Source organism: Mesoplodon densirostris, chromosome 1 (genome assembly GCF_025265405.1).
Source record: "Mesoplodon densirostris isolate mMesDen1 chromosome 1, mMesDen1 primary haplotype, whole genome shotgun sequence".
Lineage (NCBI taxonomy): Eukaryota > Metazoa > Chordata > Mammalia > Artiodactyla > Ziphiidae > Mesoplodon > Mesoplodon densirostris.
In genome coordinates this window covers 223,328,081-223,347,561 of record NC_082661.1, presented here as the reverse complement: position 1 = coordinate 223,347,561, position 19,481 = coordinate 223,328,081, and the positions used below count along the sequence as shown (strand labels likewise).

The 19,481-nt window shown below is 40.0% G+C and overlaps 1 protein-coding gene across 6 annotated transcripts in view; it reads right to left on the bottom strand.

Annotated features, from left to right (window-relative positions):
• The window catches only part of NFKB1 (nuclear factor kappa B subunit 1), a 133,714-nt gene that overhangs the window by 69,927 nt on the left and 44,306 nt on the right, over positions 1–19,481 (bottom strand). For all 6 annotated transcript variants that reach the window (XM_060115480.1, XM_060115489.1, XM_060115508.1 and 3 more), the window contains one exon: positions 18,249–18,347. In XM_060115480.1, coding sequence (XP_059971463.1) covers positions 18,249–18,347 — 99 coding nt within the window. The remainder of the gene's footprint in view (positions 1–18,248; positions 18,348–19,481) is intronic.

Genomic DNA, 19,481 nt, shown 5'->3' with positions numbered 1-19,481 from the left:
TTGCAATGGGGCTTCTGACAGCATGGAAAATCAAAATTTAGAGACAAAGAAAAACCTTTATGTTAGGCAAAGATTTCAACTTTTCTCATTAAAACTGAAATTGAATAACCAAAGTATTTATTTTCAGTAAATCCAAGAAGCGTCCTGCCCTGGGTAAGTTAAATCCTGATAATAAAGAACCAACTTTTCTGGGGATATGTCAAAAATGCTTCCATTATACAAGTAGGGGGGTGGGAGAGAAACATACAAGCAAACCAAAGACAGAATGAAAACCTACAAAGCTTTTTTTTTTTAATCCTTACAAACTACATAAAAGTAACTAGGAGGATTAGATCACATTGAAGGTATGACTGAAGTATGTGCAAAATAAAAACTTTAGGTTTTGGATTTATTTATTCTTTGAAAATAGAAATTATTAATATAAGTTTTAAACATCCTTTTAAAATAGTTTTAAAGTCTCTCAACACATTGTGTTTGATGAAAACCTAATTTGAGATAATTAAGAGTATCTTCTGACTCTGTGATATTCAAATTTACTTGGGATTAAATGTCATTGATTTCTTTCTGTTTAAAGGCATACAGTCAACCTCATGATATATTTTTCTTGCTTAGAAAACCCATCCTATCATCTTCACTGAAATCCACTGGCTAGAGAAGTAATTAAATACTTTGGCTTTTAATGACTGAAAGTACTTAAAGATATCACTTAATGTAGAATTTAATTTGTACTACAGTAAACACAGCTGCCTGTACAAGAATTTGGACCACTCTGGGAAGAAGACAATTAACTGTTCCTTTCTTCAGAAGGAAAGTACATAAGATAAAGCACTTCAACTATTCTTCTGTGATTTCCTGTGGAAAACCCCTACAAAATTAGGAGAATTACAAGTGAGTAGAAATGGGAAATTTTCTTTGTCTGATTTCTTGTTGCCACTTTACTGGTTAATTTACATCCCAGACACTGATAGGGCAAAAGAGAAAACATGATCTAAGTGTCAGACTGAGGTTAACCAACATATTGTACCATCTACATACTATTATGTAAGCAAAAGGAGGAAGGGAGAAACACCAAAATTTCTAACATGGTCTAGGATAACATCAGCCAGTAATCTGGAAAAACAGTAGTACTTTAAACCTGCAAAAAAACCCTACAATGTGATAACTTTGTATTGTTCAGGCTATACAGACTAAAACAAAGTATTAGAAATAAATCATACACTTTGATGCTTGGATAAAATGTTCTGCAAGCTATTAATTTCTATTAGTTTTAGGAATTTGCCAGGAAATTATAACTGCCCTATAACCAAATCTTGATTTTCCCTTATTATGAAGGTAACAACTTACTAAGTAAAAAATCTTTTTAATGGCATTAAAAAAAAAAAAAGAATTTACTTATCGCAAAGGATCTTAACACAAGTTACCTTCCCTGCCCTGCAGTCTTCCAGTTTATTTTTTGAACCAGTCCAGTGACAATGAACTTCATCCTGAGGCTATACATTCCATCCTTAGGCAGCTCTGACTCTCAGTGACAACTGAAACCGCTGCCTCCTGGGGCTTCCACTCAGTGCTTTTTGTTTCATCTTCTTTTGACGGCAGGACACACCTCACCCTTCTTTCCTATGACAGCCATCCAAATATTTGAAGACAACCAAATTCTCCAGGCTATAAATATTCTCATGCTCAATGACCCTTTGAGGAAGGTTCGAGTTCTGTCACTATTCTGGTTTGAACACACTCAAGTTTCTATTTCTCTACAAACAGGGTGCCCAGCACTGTACACAGTTTTCCTGGTGTGAGAGTGAGACCGCCATCTGCTCTTATATACTACTTCTATAAAGGGAGCCCAGTGTGGAATTACCTGTTTGGTTGGCACATCACATTGTTGGCTAATGTTGAGTCCATTACTAACTAAAACTTCTAGAGCTCTTTGCATGCATATCCCTCCTACCCTGTACTTGTAGTATTTTGTTTTCTGGATGCATTCAACTCTTTTAAATATCATCGCTTAAGAATTTAGCCCTTGGTTCTGATGAAGATATGGATGTTGAAGTATATTTCTGAATTTTAAAACCCAAAAGTAATAAACAAATTTTACATTAAAAAAAGAATTTAGCCCTTTGTCCCAGCTTTTCAAAATTAACTTCAACTTAAATTATTTGTTATCTATCACTTTATGTCATTGCAAATGGGATACAGCCTCCATTGAAGACACTGATAAAATATATTGAAGTAGTTGGGGAAAGATCCCTGGGGCTGGAAATCTCTCTCCAGGTTGACATCACCAGCATGAGAAATACTGTTAACCCCTGAAGTATCAAACCAGAGATCTCCAACATCTCAGTATTCCACAATCCTAGAAACCCTGCCAAAGAAGACAGTGACGTGTGTTTGGTGTGATTTGTTCTTACTAAGGTGCCTGAAATGGATACCCAGCTCTCTAGTCTCTGGTTTGAAAATGTACCTTTCAAATGCCATGAGCATTCTGTCAAAAATAGAGGAGGCTGGGACTACCTAGCCAAGAGGTGATCTCAAAGTAAGGATGCATCCCCCAGCCCCCCGCCCAGTCCTACACACACTGCAGAGCATCCTTTGAAGAGGCGTTCCTCTAGGAAATCCTGGGTAATACCCATATTATCATCCTGTATGTACCTGTATATACTGTTTCCTGGCTGTTCCATATAACCCTGGGGGCAGAGATGATCACATTCACACGTGTGACCACAGAGCTCAGAACCGTGCCTGGCGTGTGGTGTGCGCTAGATAGACATGCGCTACATAAACGTGAGAAAAGGAGGAAGGCCAAGAAGGCTCTGAAATCTACAAATGGAATGTTCTAGGCTTAGATGGATTCAGGTTTCTGAACTAACAATCCAGAACACAACTGAAATCAAGGCTCTGACTGATTCCTTCCCTGAGAAAACCATAATTCAAAAAGAGTCATGTACCACAATGTTCATTGCAGTACTATTTACAATAGCCAGGACATGGAAGCAACCTAAGTGTCCATCATCGGATGAATGGATAAAGAAGATGTGGCACATATATACAATGGAATATTACTCAGCCATAAAAAGAAATGAAATTGAGTTATTTGTAGTGAGGTGGATGGACCTAGAGTCTGTCCTACAGAGTGAAGTAAGTCAGAAAGAGAAAAACAAACACCATATGCTAACACATATATATGGAATCTAAGGAAAAAAAAAAGGGTCATGAAGAACCTAGGGCTAAGACGGGAATAAAGACACAGACCTACTAGAGAATGGACTTGAGGATACGGGGAGGGGGAAGGGTAAGCTGTGACAAAGTGAGAGAGTGGCATGGACATATATACACTACCAAACATAAAATAGCTAGCTAGTGGGAAGCAGCCGCATGGCACAGGGAGATCAGCTCGGCGCTTTGTGACCACCCAGAGGGGTGGGATATGGAGGGTGGGAGGGAGACAAAAGAGGGAGGGGATATGGGAACATATGTATATGTATGACTGATTCACTTTGTTATAAAGCAGAAACTAACACACCACTGTAAAGCAATTATACTCCAACAAAGATGTTAAAAAAAGTAATAAAATAACTCGACTTTATAACAACTTCTAAAAGGTCTAGTTAATATCATATAAATGAAATATTATGAGACTGACACTGATATTCAAAAACTATAATTAAATCAATAAGGATGGGAAATCCCTGAAACTGAATACAAATAAAAAATTTGACTGTATTTCTAATGGAAGGAAAAAATTTATTCTAAAAATTTTTGAACACATTACTCTGACTGAATACCCTCTCTTGAATATATCTGAAGGTCAGAAGAACTGCAAAGAAATTTGGAACTATATTTGGTAAGTTCGTAGCTAGTATTGATATTGGTGAAACTATTCTGTATGTACCAAAGGACTGAGAAAAATGAGTAAGTATGCTGGTATCATTGGCAACTAGGGTTTTCATTACTGGAGAAGGGCAACACAAATACGGAACAAGGGAAGGAAGGAAGAAGCCTGTGACACTGGACTGGAATTAGAGGTATCAGTATGAATTCAAGATTAGAAAAAAAAAATCAAGTTTATAGCTCTGCCTAGTGAAAGAGACCAGAAGCAATTTCTCCAATACAAGGAACCAGGGCTTCTTGGAGAGATGGATGATTACAGGACTGGGATAGGGAAACTATAGGGTGAACCTAAGTATCATATTATTTCAGAAATAAGAAAGTATTTAAAATCTAGTGGGGACAGGTCAAAAAGACAGAGGAGCTAGCACGAAAGACTCCTACTGGCCAATACTTGGACAATTTTAGCATCAAAATAAATAATGACAGAAATGGCTTATAAGAAACTGAATAACAAAAAAATCCATGAGTACCTAGTGATATTAAAAAAAGTTTTTAAAGGAATGTGAAGAACAGAGAGTGGTGTGTTTTTTTTTTAGACAGAGAATTTCAACTAACAAAAATAAAAGGAGTAACAGAAACAGAAAATCACAAATTTATAATCATCAACTACTGATAATAATTGATTCAGGACAGAATCATCCATGGAAGCTAAAACCATTGGAAAAAGATGTTAAGGATGGTGGCATGTACCAGGGTGGCAGCAGTGGTGACAAGTGACCAGATTCTGGATAAGTTTTGAAGGTACAGCCAATAGGATGACCCAATGGTTCAGATGTGGGGTGTGAGAGAAAGAGAGGAGTTCAGGATAACTCCAAGGTTTCTGGCCTGAGCTGGAAGGATGAAGCTGTCATTTCCTGAGAAAGGGAAGATATTAGGAGGAGCAGACTGGTAGGGAAGATTCGGAATTCAGTTTGTTAAATCTACCAGACAACCAAATGACATCAATCAAGCGGCTAAGCCTGGAGCCTAGATTTCAGAGTAGAAGTCTAGGCTAGAGAAAAGAATTTGGAGCCATCAGGGTATCTATGGTACATAAAGCTCTAAGAGGGAGGAAATGGAGAAAGAGAAACTCTTCTGGGTCAAGTTTTAACTAAACCCTTTTTAACTCAACAAGCTAACTTTCTATTTAAGTTTCCATTTCTAGTTAAGCTTCTAATTGGTGAGCAACAATCGAGTGCCCAAAGAATGAAAAAGAATTCAGTTTAATTCAGCAAATATTTTTTGTACATCTCCCAGCAGAAGAATATCATGAAGAGCAAGACATGGTGCCTGTCCTCAAGAAACAAAGTCTAGAGACGGGGAGACAGGCACGTAAGTGAGTAACTGAAATAACACGAGGAACAGTAATAAACGCAGGCAAAGATAGCATGGGCCTATTAAGGAGGGACACTCAGAGGTCAACTTACTCGGCTGGAGAAATGAGGGCAAATCAGGGCAGACTTTCTGAAGGAGTTATTACCCTGATAAATATGTCAGAAAACTACACAGGAAATAAATTCTGTGACAAGGAGCTGAAATGACATTCCAAAGAGCTAAAAATAAATTCAGGATAAAACATCCCCACAATTCATAAAGAACATTTATAGAAAAAAAAACTTCATGGCTATTAAAAGGCAACTTAATGACAAAATACATTTTGTCATTAAGGATCAAATAGGATTATCAGGGTAGGCTTTTTAAGCTTGTCTTTGACAAAACAAAGGAAAGTAGCTGGATTCAGAGGCTACGAAAGATGGTATGTGTACAAAAAGCAGCAGTGAGAAGCTGCATATGATCAATGAAATGTCTTACAAAGAATAAGGTAGATACCCAAAGCTGACATTCTCAGAGCACTTGCCATGTGCTGGGCACTGCTCTTGACATAGACTGACTCATTTGAATCTTCCCAACAACTCTGGGAGGTAGGGACTGTTTTTCTTCCCCTTTTACAGATGCAGAGAGGTTAACCAACTGGTTCAAGGTTAAACAACCAATAAGGAGCAGGGATGGATTTGAACCCAGGGTAATGTGCTCTACAGTCTGCTACTAATTATTTTGCTGTATCACTTCCCTAGAGGTCTATAAGCTGCTGAGGAAAGTTCATTAAGTTCATTCAGTGAAAAAGGCAAGGGGCAGAGTGTTTTATAGATTAACAGAATATGTGTGTGTGTATAAATGCATATGCTCTATAGTTTATATGTATTTGGATACACATGTGCTTATACACATAAACATACACATTCATAACAGTGCTTCTCTCTGGGGAGGAGGGGGATCTTAGAAGGGAAATGTACTTTTCACTATATATGTCTTTGTATTATTTGCATTTCTCTGAATTTCTCTGTCACACTTTTAAATAAATAAAAAACTAGTTCTTACTTAAAAAATAAAACAATGGGAATGGCACACAGGCTAATTCTCTAACGAGGGAGTACACAAGATCACACAATTTCAGTAATGAAGGGGATTGAGAAGTCTTAATTTGCTCATGGGCAGAGAAATTCATGGATATTTGTTATTTTTGCTCCCTCTCTGAATTTTACCAGTACTCATATTTTTCGCTTGGCGATCCACCTCCCCCATTCCGTCTACATGTTTGAGGTGCAGCTAACCCCACTACCAGCTCCAGGAGTGGAGCCTGGGAATGGCTGTTAACGTAATCACTTTGTCTTCCATTCCCTGTCCCCAGTGTTACACCTCCAGGAACGGGCTGTGAAACAACACAGACCACTGAGGGCCCAGAACCCTCAATGTGCGACCCCTTTAACCGGTTTCAGCTTCCAGGAAAGCAGACTTGCTGCTGCAGGACTTGGTGCCCTAACAGAGTGAGCCTGAGGCTGCTGCAGGGGCCACCTTCCGGAGCTGAAGACGGGAGCCTACGTAAGAGAAGTCAGAGCTGAGAGGCAGAGAGAAGCCAAATGATAGTGTCAGCTCTGAATCCAGTGGAGTTCGAAGCTAGCTAGCTTTTCCTTTGGACTTTTCAGCTTTTTAATCAAATAAGTTCCCATCTTTTGCTTAGTTTTAGTTGGTTTTTCTCTCACTTGACATGGAAAGATTCCAACAGAGAGAGAAACTGAGGCAGAAAAAGCCTCTTTCAACCTGGAAAAGTTTGGTGACATACCTAGGGTCTAAGTAATAGTGTCCCAACTCACTGACTAGGACTTGGGTCACCTGATTCGTAGTCAGGTGAGCAGGGGAGGAGAAGGAAAAGAAGGCTGGTGAGATGCGAGAACAAGACGGAGCAGCAGGGGGACGGGAGCTGGGACGGCGTGCTGGAGACTCTCTTTTTCCAGTAATGACCTATTACTATTATGTCATGTTATCGGTCTCTTCTTTAGCTACATCATGAGAGTACTGGTGCTCATTCAGGGAAGATAATTCTAGCATCTCCTGCACGTTGACCATTGTACAAATAATTACTGGCTACCTACTATACCATGAACTTTCTGGCCAACCCAATACTACATATTATTCCAGGTGCTGAACATCTACTACCAAGAAACTGCTTCATGTAAGGGACTTAGCAGGATCTGAGTAAACCCACTAAGTTGCTCAAGTGGAGACATCTGTCCTATAGAAGTTAACTAGGGCTGTGGTTTAGTGAGCAAAATACCATACTTGAAAGTAAAAGCTAGATTTTACTTGAGATGGTGCAATTTACAGTGGCACACCACTGTATTTAAGGCCCACCATCTACTCAATGGAGAAATGTCACAGGAATTACTTTATGAAATAAATTATTCAAAATATTGGCAAACTTTCCAACCTGAAAGATTTTCTACTATTCCCTAAGTATATAATAATGATATATAAGAGATGCCATGGATATGTGTAAATATCTTTCCCAGCGCATAATGGGGCTAAAATGGTCACTGTCACAGACTTTCAGAACCACTGGTTTGTAAGCTTAATACCATAATACAATTGTAATGGGTTGAATACTGTCCCCCCAAAATTCATGTCTACCCAGAACCTCAGAATGTGGTCTTACCTGGAAATGGGGTCTTTGCAGATGTAATTAATTAAGATGAAGTCAGACTGGATTATGATGGGCCCTAAACCCAATGACTGGTGTCTTTATAAGAGAAAGGGAGATTTAGACACAGAAAGGCAGAGGGAAGACAGTCTTTGGAAGACAGAGGCAGAAAGTGGAGTGGCACGGCTACGAGCCAAAGAATGTCAGGGACGGCCAGCAACCCCCAGAAGCTAGGAAGAGGCAAGGAAGGATTCTTCCCTAGAGCCTTCAGAGGGAGCATAGCCCTGCTGACACCTTGATTTTGGACTTCTAGCTTCCAGGGCTGTGAGAGAGTACATTTCTGTTGCTTTAAACCACCTGATTTGTGGTAATTTGTTATGGCAGCCCTAGGAAAGTAATACAACGCTTGTGCAAATTATCATATGCATAATGCCTAAGGGAACACAGTTAAGGAGTTGAAAAAGAATTTAATAGATTCCTTTCTGGCCTCTTGCTACCTATAAGATTTTATAAGAAAGCGTTTTTATTTTTTTTTCTTTTTTGCCGTACGCGGGCCTCTCACTGCTGTGGCCTCTCCCGTTGCGGAGCACAGGCTCTGGACGTGCAGGCTCAGCGGCCATGGCTCACGGGCCCAGCTGCTCCGCGGCATGTGGGATCCTCCCGGACCGGGGCACGAACCTGTGTCCCCTGCATCAGCAGGCGGACTCTCAATCACTGCGCCACCAGGGAAGCCCTAACAGTAAGCTTTAGACATGGCATGTTTTCCATCTCCTACCTTAATAACCCCAGATAGAAGGAAGGACATGGCGTAAATAGAGTGGAAGCAGTACTAATTAGTGAAGTTGTGCCGAAAATAAATTAGTAGACTGGTGAAGCTTTTGTGTAGCTCCATGATTCCATAAACCAATCAATAAAACTGCCATTCAATACTCAAATTAGTGTATTTTGGAATATAAAAATAGAAGCAACTACCATTTTTAAGTGCTTACTGTGTGCCATGCACTGAACAACTCAACTTATATCCTATGAAGCAGGAGGTATTATTTATCTCAACTTTACAAATGAAGAAACTGAGCCTTGACCAAGTTAAATAACACTGCCAGTAAGTGGCAAAGCTAGGAATCAACATCATTTCAGCCATGAACTAACTGCCTTCGGAGCCAATGTTTTAAAATCTAAAAGTGTGGTCCACAAGCCACCTGGACCTCACCCTAGACTCGAACCTCTACGAGTAGAACCAGAAATCTGTAGCTTTATTATCTCCTTCCAGGACTTCAATATCGAGCCCTGTTACTCTTTCTCTTGTAACCTGTATCTCACCCTTTCTTTCAAGTTTTCCTTCTCTCTGTGCTACATTCCAGGATATTACTTCAGATCTATTTTTAAATTTGGTAATTCTTCTGTCTCTAATCTTGATTTTAACTCATTCACTGAGTTAAATCACTTCAGTGATTAGATTTTAAATTTGAAATCCTGCTTTTTTTCTTAACATTAGGTCATAAGCATTTTCCATGCTGTACAGTCTTCAGAATTAAACAGTAGCATAATATTCTATTCCGTGGTTACACCATGACATACCTACTCATTCTCCTGTTATATCTTGCCATTACATGACACGAGTCCTTAGAAATTATCAAAGAATTATCATACTAAAAGACCCACTGTGATTTAGCATGTGTGGAGTGGGCCCCTGGCACCTCTGCAGTTAAAATATTCTTGGGTGATTCTGATGCACATCCGTGGTTGAGAACCATCGATTTAAAGAACCCTCAAAGTAGAGACAGACCCTTAATGTTACAATAATTTAACAGTATCCCATGGTGGTTAAGAGTGTGCACTCTTAAATCACACGGCCTGAACTGAAACCGTGGGCTCCATCCCTGAAAGAGTGTGAGACCCAGGGTAAGCTTCTTAACTTCTCTGGACTTCGGTTTCCTCATTTATCAAATGAGGATCATAGAACCTATTTCAGTGGGCTGCGATGACTAAATGAGATGATGTAAATAAGCACAGCAAGCCATCCTTGTAACTGTCCTCCTGGGTGGATGGGGACCTAAAGGTGAGAGGCATTGTCTGGGAAAGTCTGCTTGCACCTTCCAGTCCACCTTCATGAGCGTTCAGAGAGGTGAATGGAGACTAGAGGATTCTGGTCTGGAATCTACCTGGAGGGTGGGGAGAGGAGACTGAGACTGCAGGGTGGTTTACAGCCTCAGCTCTAGATCTGCTGACAAGTGGAAAAACAGCTTGCCTGTGGAGGAGGTGTTACACCTTTGGAGGCCGTACTACTGAGGCAGAAAAAAAGTGGGCTTCAGGCCAGACACTTAAAACTAGCCTCCTGTTTGCCCTTCCTGAGACAGGAGGTAGGTGGGCTCCAGGTTAGGCATTTACAGTCAGCCTCCTGTTTGCTCTCCGAGATGGAAGCAATGACAGAGACAGGGTAAATAGGATAACAGTCATGGCAGGAACAGAGAGGGGCAAAACCTTGTTTGAGTAAAGGATCAGGGGATCACTGCTTCCCCCCTCCCTGGGGCAAGGGAGACACTACACATATGCAGAAAGGCTCCTTGGGGGTCAAAAGTCAGGGGACAACTCCAGGCCATGGTGACTCTCGCTTCTCCCAGATACCTTCACGTCGCGATCCATCTTGGCTGAGAGGTGCGTGGGCACCTAAGGGGAGGGTCCGGAGACAAATCAGCCAGGGGGGACAAAACAAGATGACTGGCCAGAAGGAAGACAAAGACCCAGGAAACTGCCCTTTTATAAAGAATTTAAACTTCCCAAAAGCATGACTCTCTCTCTCTGAGTTCGCCCGTGCGTCTTTCTGCATGTACTTTGTTCTCCCAACAAACTTTTTACTTTTCTCTTTACCTTCTGCCTCCTTGCCTGAATTCCTTCCTGACAAGGCAGGCAAGAAGTAGGGATCCAGGCCCTAGCCACTGGCCCCTGTGGTCTAGTGGTTAGGACTTCTGGTCCGGGAACTAAGATCTTGCTTCCAGCTACCGCTCGCTGCTGCATGCGTCTGCAATCAGTTCTCCTGTATATTATTACCTTATCAAGAAGAATAACCAGTATGTGACTTTATGAGACCCGAATTCCTGAATGGAATGAGGAAAGGCTATATAATCTTCAAACTGAGACCACTGGGGTTAGAAGAAGCCATCAGAGATTTGCTTCTGATTAAATAATAGTCCCAGGAACAATCACGTATTTAAGGAAAAACAGATGGAAGAAAAATGGGAATAGCCAACAGAGGAAGGTCGCCAAGTCAGGATGGACAAAAATGAAGCTTAAAATTCAGACAATCTGTAAATTCAAGAAGGCTATAGTTCTCCTAATAATTTCTAAGGGTTACATTTCACAGCTATGATCCATGCTAGAAGTCTCCTCTCATGAGTAGCTTTCTCTAGTTCATAATGCAGACTATGAATACATACAGTAAATTTAGAGGGCTGTTTTTAAAAACATTCTACAGGGTAATATTTTGTTCTAGGAGCCAAATGAAAAACTTCTGAACTACGTGAAAGAAAAATATCTAGAAGTCTAGATTGCGGTTACACAAGGAAAGGGGTTTTGTCTGCTTGCCAAGAGCAGGACCTGACACATAGTACCCAATGAACATATGTTAAATAAATTCTCTCTCTTTTGGCTTCAACTACTAATGGTTAACTTCATATTTAATCAGCATCCCTATGGAAGAGCAAGGAAGAAAATGCCGTGAAGCCTATTTGCCTTTTTGGGCTGTTGATACTAAGTCTCCTCACGTTTCCACCCTACACCCAAAGTGAAGGGAGGTTTTCCTGGGCCTTGTGTTGAGCAGCCTTAATTATTTCAACTCACTGAAAATGGATTTTTAAAAAATGGAAAAATGGAAATATAAAAATTACAAAGATAAAAAAATTTAAGACATTTTATATATCTTTTTTTATTAGCTGCTTTTTATTAGCAGTTTTTAAATCAGCTGCTGTTAGAAAGCTAAAGTGACATGTACTCTGCAGCACTGGTGCTTAAACATGTTTGAGTCCTTCCCTTTGAAAATCCGATGAAAAGTTATACTTATCCCCCCAGAAATATGTATATACATACACATAAAATTCTGCATATAAATTTAGAAGTCCAAAATCCCTCTGAAACCGGTAAAAGGGATCCAGGTTACAAAGCCCTTCTCTTCAACATAGCGCAGAGCTCTGGATTTTGGGGATGTGGTTATTTTCCCTTTTTAACATACGCAAATTGTGAACAGCTCAGGGGTGTTGATAAAAAATTTTTTAAATGCTATGAAGTAGGTTTCATGTGCATGCCTAATTGATTATTGGTGATCTTCTTCCCTGTTTTTAGTTAATTGAGTCAGATTAAATTATTCAAAACTAGTATTATAACTAGATCCTTAAAATGGCAAACCTCCCAAACCAGACAAGTCCATACAAAGGAAAGGGAGATTACACAAGGATATGTGATATCCCTAAATGCCACAGCAGATCAGCCAGTCTTTATTTGACCTTGACAGAAACTTAACATTTAGGATTTTTAAGTGAGAAGGCACCAAGAGTGGAGACTTAAGAAAGAAAAAAAACAACCCAATTGTGGGGGGTAGGGACAATAAAAAAGCTGTTGTTGACCCAAACATTTCAACACATACCTTCTGTTCAATATAAAACACTAAGGAAAGAAAACATATGTGAGAATCAGCTTTCAGAAAACATCTAATTAAAAATAGTTACACTACATCAGCTGTGTTTCAAGTTGTAGTCCATTGCATTTGGTATTTATAACTAAAGAGAAAATAAGAATACCAACTGGTCAGCTATTTGTATTTTAGAGTCAAGGTCACTGACAGCTTTCTGGTTGGCACGGAGTGGGCCACGCAGGAGGATGTCACAGCAGCTGAGGATGCGTGCTTTCTGGCCACTCTGGAAGAGAATCGGTGAGGGTTTCTAAAGCCACATGGGGCTGTTCCTCTTGGGCACCTTTCCACCTCTGTGAAGAGGAAGGTAGTTTGACTAATATAAAAATCTCGTGATTAACTTTCGGGAAAGAGGGAAATGAGCCTTCCCTGGCACTCCTTACTGAGTCAAAAACAGGCAGGGACAAGCTTCGCCTCGAGGAAGGTACTTGTGCTTTTCTGCCAGCCTCTCCCATTAGGAGATCCACGATGAAATTAGAACTGAGGAAGCTTTAAAGGGAAACTTTGTAGGACAGTATAATAGATTATTAAATGCTGAACAACAGGAAAGCTTTTCTTTAAAAAGGGCAAGATGTAAGAGTTAGGCTACGTATTTACCTGCCCTAGATTTCTGAATATTATTATTTTTTCCTGTAGGACTCAGAAAAAACTCCACATTAGGAATGAAGAAATTTTATCTAGACGATAAAGAGGAATCAACAGAATCAAAGTGAACGCTAATCTCCAAGTGTTTTAGCCCAATTTTAACTCTTATTTGCCCTGAAAAAAAGCCATCATGTGTAATAGAAAATTTGAGTTGAAGCCAGTAAAAATTAATTTTCTTGAAGATGCCAGTATTCATGGAATCATACTTGTATAGTAAAAATATTAAATATATCAGAGATTGAAAATTCAGAGCAGTGGTTTACCTATGAAGAGGAAGAAAAAAGTGAACAATGGGTGGGCTTTAGTTGTATCTTTTATTTTAGAAAGAGATCAGAAGCAAATATGGTAAAATGCTGATACAGTTGCCCCTCTGTATCCTCAGGTTCCACATCGGTGATTCAACCAACCACAGATGGAAAATGTATTTTTTCAATTCCAGAAAGTTCCAAAAAGTAAAACTTAAATTTGCTGTGCACCAACAACTATTTATATGGCATTTATATTGTACTAGGTGTTAAAGGTAATCTGGAGATGATTTAAAGTATACAGAAGGATTGTGTAAAGGTTATATGCAAAGACTGTCCCATTTTATACAAGGGACTTGAGCATCCATGAATTTTGGTATCTGTGGGGATCCCAGAAACAATCCCCCAGGATACTGAGGGATGACTGTACCTGTTAAATCAGGTGGTGGTATATGGTGTTCTTTACGTCAATTTTTAAATGTCCCGTACACATGAAACATTTTATAATTAAAACAATTTTTTAAAAAGAATGTGAAGCTTCCATGCCAAGACCCGTTAAAGCTAATGGATTCTTTGACATGAAAGAAACATGCAGAACACCAGATGGTTCAGCAGTCCTAATTCTAGAAATAATCTCAATATTGTAAGAGTGTGTCTAAGCCTAGCCTACATCCAGCTTATCAGAAATAGGGTATTAAGCAGAGGACAAAATTCCAATAGCAAAAGGAGAACTGGGGTAGGCTCTTAGAGTTGGTTTTAAAACGATTTAACTCGGGCTTCCCTGGTGGCACAGTGGTTGAGAGTCCGCCTGCCGATGCAGGGGACACGGGTTCATGCCCCGGTCCGGGAAAATCCCACATGCCGCGGAGCGGCTGGGCCCATGGGCCATGGCCGCTGGGCCTGCGTGTCCGGAGCCTGTACTCTGCAACAGGAGAGGCCACGGCAGTGACAGGCCCGTGTACCGCAAAAAAAAAAAAAAAAAAAAAGATTTAACTTGAGGTATCACATTTGGACAATCAGCAAGAGAAACCCAAGCAGGATTGTATGTTTACAAGCTCTATAAAGCCCAGCTAGAGGTCTGCAGCCCCCAAACCACAGCCAGCCCCTACAGCTTTGGGGCTGGCCCTCAACCCTTTGCTGCTGCCTGTGTGTGACCAAGCGCATGCTGAACCACTAGCCTTCCAGGGGCCGCTCCGGGGCGTGGTGCGCTCTCCCAGAGGCAGGAGAGAAAGAGTGAGGCCGGAGGAGGGAGAGGAGGGTAAGAGGCTGTAGGTGAGGAAAAGACAGAGCCTGGAACATTTTACTCTTAAGCCTGAACAAATGTACTTTAATAAATATGGAGCATACGTAAATTTCAGAAATATCATTTCCTTCCAGTAAATGTAAATGCTCTCCCTCGGAGGTTCCTGTGGAAATGGAATTCAGTGAGAGAGTGGGGCACTGGCTATTACACCTCCCTCTACTGTAAGGGAGAACGAGGACCACTCCACAGATGCCTTTGTTGCTCATACCCAGTGGCTATGCAGGTTTACAGCCTTGACTGAATCCATCTCCACTTTCACTTTCTCTTCTGTAACAGTTTATAACGGAGAACCAACGGAACTCCTATGTTAACTTCTAGGTATGCAGTTATTATAGAATATGGAATGTTTAGGCTATGTTTTTTCTTCTCTTTTCTATCTTTCTCCTTAATATCCAGGTACACTAACTCAGAGATTCTATAAGAAATTATAGAGTCGCCATGATCATCAACTCGAAAATAAGTATCTAATAAGCAGGAAAAGTACACACGTTTGCAAAATAATATACTCAGGCAATTCTATATAACCTATGCACTACAGCTTTATATAGCAGAAAAGTGTGCAAAGGAGAAAGGTTAAGGTTGATTAGACCCTGCACCTAGATCAGTGGTTCTCGAGCAGGGTGCTTTTGCCCCGCCAGGACATAGGGGAATGTCTGGAGACACATTCTGGTTGTCACAACTGTAAGGATGCTACTGCATCTAGTGGGTATAAGTTAGGGATGCTGCTAAGTATCCTACAATGAACTGGAAAACCCTCCAAAGTATAAAGTTTTCTCACCCAAATCCCTGGCTAGTTGTATCTGTCCCACCGCCTGTCTTGCAGCCTCACAAGTAGCGCGCGCTTACTGAACTACTGCCGGAGACGTGTACAGTTGTGAAGATCCTCCTGATAAAGATACACACTGAGAGCGATTCCTTCCTCTGCCTAAATTTTACAGGCAAGAGAGATTTAAAAATCCATTTGTAAACCAAAAGGTCACCCTCAACTATCCTCTGTGAAAAAGACTATATATTAAAAGTGATAATGGAAGAGCTCCGGGAAAACTGCCCCATGATTGACTCTTTCCCTCCTCCCCATCCTTCTGATGAAGAGCTTCAAAGATAAACAAAATTACTTCCTTTAACCATTACAAAGAGCAGAGTCATTTAAACCCTGAGTGAATGATGACGGGCTAAGAGAACAATGACAGTCTGTAATACACTCTCTAAACTATTCTTCATTTTCTTACAACTGGATTAAATGCTTAATAAATACATGTTGAATTAGTGAATAAAAATATAATTGGGTGAAATAGTGAAGCTGTAGCCGAAGTTCAATAACAACTAATCTTACACGTTTATATTTTGACTTCCTTTCTTATTAGTTGTTTATATACCTAGATTTCCCACTAAGTATTAAACGCCTTGATACAGAAACTATGACTTGAGAAGAACATCTAATGTCCTTTAGGTTGTTTTATTTCTATTTTGTAAATGTGCGGCAGCAACCACTACATGAGGAGGATGTATGAAGACTGAGCATAAATGGATATATAGTTTTTTTATTAGGTAACAAATTTATAACAAAGCTAATGCCACGTAGTGTTTAGTATCAAGAACTGTCACTTAGCCACAAAAGACTGGAGCAACAGGAGTAAGCAGTTCTTGAAAATACTGTAATTTATATTTTTTTGTACAGAGACAGTCTAGAAAAACACTCCCAGTTTTTCTCTTAATGCTAATTCTTCAGTAATTACAATCAGTGTCAATGCAGATAACATGTATCTTTCAATTATCCTTATTATGGGTACACACGTATAGACACACACAATATTTATATATAGGACACACAGACACAGGTGTTAAAAAGATAAGTGCTGGATCTGACTCCCTAGTATCTGAGTACCCTTTACCCCTGAGCGCCTCTCCCACGTTGTCCAGAGTTGTAATTCTCTGCGCCTTATCTCACCATTGTCCTCCTGTGTCCTGCCCCCTGGGGGTCCCGGCCCCCAGCACCCCAAATGCACAACACGTTCCATAGGAGAGTTCAACAAGCAAGAGCCTGCTGTAGGATAATGAGCCACGGGTCCTTTGAGGACAGCAAGGCTCCTCTCTAAGAACCTCAGTCTCCTCACAGGCTTTACACTTTCTACCTAACAGGGTTGTTTGAGGATAGAAGAGATAATGTATGTAAAGCACTTGGCAAACCTTTGGTGCTTAATAAATGCTAATTCCCTTGTTTTATTGCTGCTCCTCTTTCCTCATGCAGATTCTAAAGGACTTGAGACCATACGACTGGGGCTAAACACATCCTATTTACCCTGCCTAATGACCCTGAACAGGAAAAACATCTTTCATTCCACAGGAGAGCTCGGACAGGAGACTTAAAATGCTAATACAATTGGTAGGACCAATACTACATAATATTCTCAAGAGGTAAAGAATCACAGGATTTTGGTTTAGATCAGGGATAAGAAAATAGAAAGGGCTGGACCTAGAAGTGGGATATGAGGAGAGGGAGGGAATAAAGTGCAAGGCTGAAAACCAAAGACAAATTTCCTTGACATCACGATTTCACTGGAGGTCTGTCTTGCTGTCCTTCACCTACTCACAACAACAAATCAATAAGAAGACTGAGGCCAAAAGAATGTTATATCCTAAGGGGCACTCACACCTTAGTGGGAACTGAGTTGATAACCTTTGCCAAAGCCTTGAATCACTGAACAAATGAAAATGTTTATAAATTATGAAGGTGCAATTATGGACTGGTTTATCGGCAAAACTGTTAGCAATCAGTCTATGAAACAAGACATCACATTATGAAAATAAAGAACTCAAATTACCTCAGCGGAAGATATTCCCAATTAAATAAAAAGAGAGAAAAAGAACCTGAAGGTATAGAAAAGGCTCGGCCAAGCCCACCACGGCATGTCATGAAGTACTACATTCAAGGACCACCACATGTGGACGCGCAGTTGCTCAAGCAGAGGCCCTATGGTACTGCCAGGCTCTCTGTGGACCACTTAGATACGTTTTCTTATTCAATCTCTAGAGACTTTATGAAGTAGAGACCATTAACATGTCTGCATTTGGCACATTCAGGTACTGAGGTTTAGTAGTGCTGGATAACCCAGGCAAAGGCACACAGCTAGTAACAGAGTCTGGATCTGAATTCATGAGCTGAAGTTTTGTTTTTCAACTGAGTTTTGTTTTTCACTAAAACTCCAAAGAGCTGAAATCAAGCACTCTCTCAAAGACTTATTAAAGTTTTAGGAAGTATACAACTAAAAAACCCTTTAAGATTATCAAGAAATAATAAAAGTTCTGTTAGTTAATGGTGAGACAATTTGTACTAAATGGAAATATTAACAGAGTTTTAAAATCTGTCACCTCTATTGCTAAGAGACATTTCTATTTAAATATTATAATAATCATGTGAATACTTCAGCTTAGGCACAGAGGCAAATGGTAGTTATATTAAAGGGTTCCTTTCTTTTGCTCCTAGGACATCAAATCTTCCAGAATTCACATGGAAAGATACCACGAACTTACTTTGACCTGAGGATAGGACTTCTTGTTCTTTTCACTAGATGCACCAGGGAGTCCGCCATGGGAGGGGCCTTCACACACATAACGGAAACGAAATCCTCTCTGCACAGGTAAACACAAGGTGAACAAGTTTGAGAAATACTTACTAAAAATTATAGGGACAAAATTATACAAATTTCAAATGCTTGGTGTATTAAAGGAAAAACATAAACTGTGAAAGACTGTATATGAGAACCACTTTTCCCATAACCTTATTACGAACATTGATGGTAACTGATATTTGTAAACTGAGCTGTGGCTTAAAAGCCAGGTCCCTGGCCCTGCGGCACCTCTCCTGCTGTGCTATGTGGACAGTAACCTGCTGCAGAGTTTAAGCCTTGGACTCAACGTGCTACAGCTTGTTTGCATCAGAGCTTCCTCATCTCGAATTGCTGTTGCCAAGCTCTGAAATTGGCCATATGACTCAAAGTTAAGCTTCTCTGACTCTTACTTGAAGGAATTCCTTTATCAACTCCGAAGACAGCTGGTCCAGGAGGGCATACAGAAATGTCTTGTTAAATATATCGCATCAGCGTTGCAGAGCACACCCTACGCTAGACCTCACATCTGGTCAGCAACTCTCAACAGCTCAGAAGAGAAGAGTTTTAAGATTATCGCTATTATCAGCTCCAGCTGGACATGTTAACTGACTTGAATAAATCCAAAACTAGATAGTCCCTTTATATATTAACTCAAGAATTTTATAGACATAGTAAATCAATTAAGAATTAGCTAGAAGCCTTTACTATGTGGGCTGATAAACACCTAAGTTCTATGTTTTTTTATCTATACAAATAAGGTTAGACTAGACCATACTCAAGATCTATTCCAGTTCTAACATTTTATGATTTACAAAGCTAACAATTGTAACTGTGCATATTTGTATACAAAGAATAAAACAAGAGCACTTATGAGAATGGCTCTCATCATCATATTAAGGGAGATTTCAACATTTTCCCTGAAAGACTCAACTTTATAATGATGTCAAACAATCTGTGGTAGTGTTAGTAGTTTTGATTATACAGTCACTTGACCGGATGGTTTTCCTACTTTCAAATTTACCCTTTAGTGAAAAGAATATGTTAATACACTTTAAGGAACATCCTCACCTTTCATTTATCTTATTGTGGGGCTGACTTCATATAAACACTACTAGATCCCTAGGCATCAGAAGCTCCGAACACCCACTACTTGGTG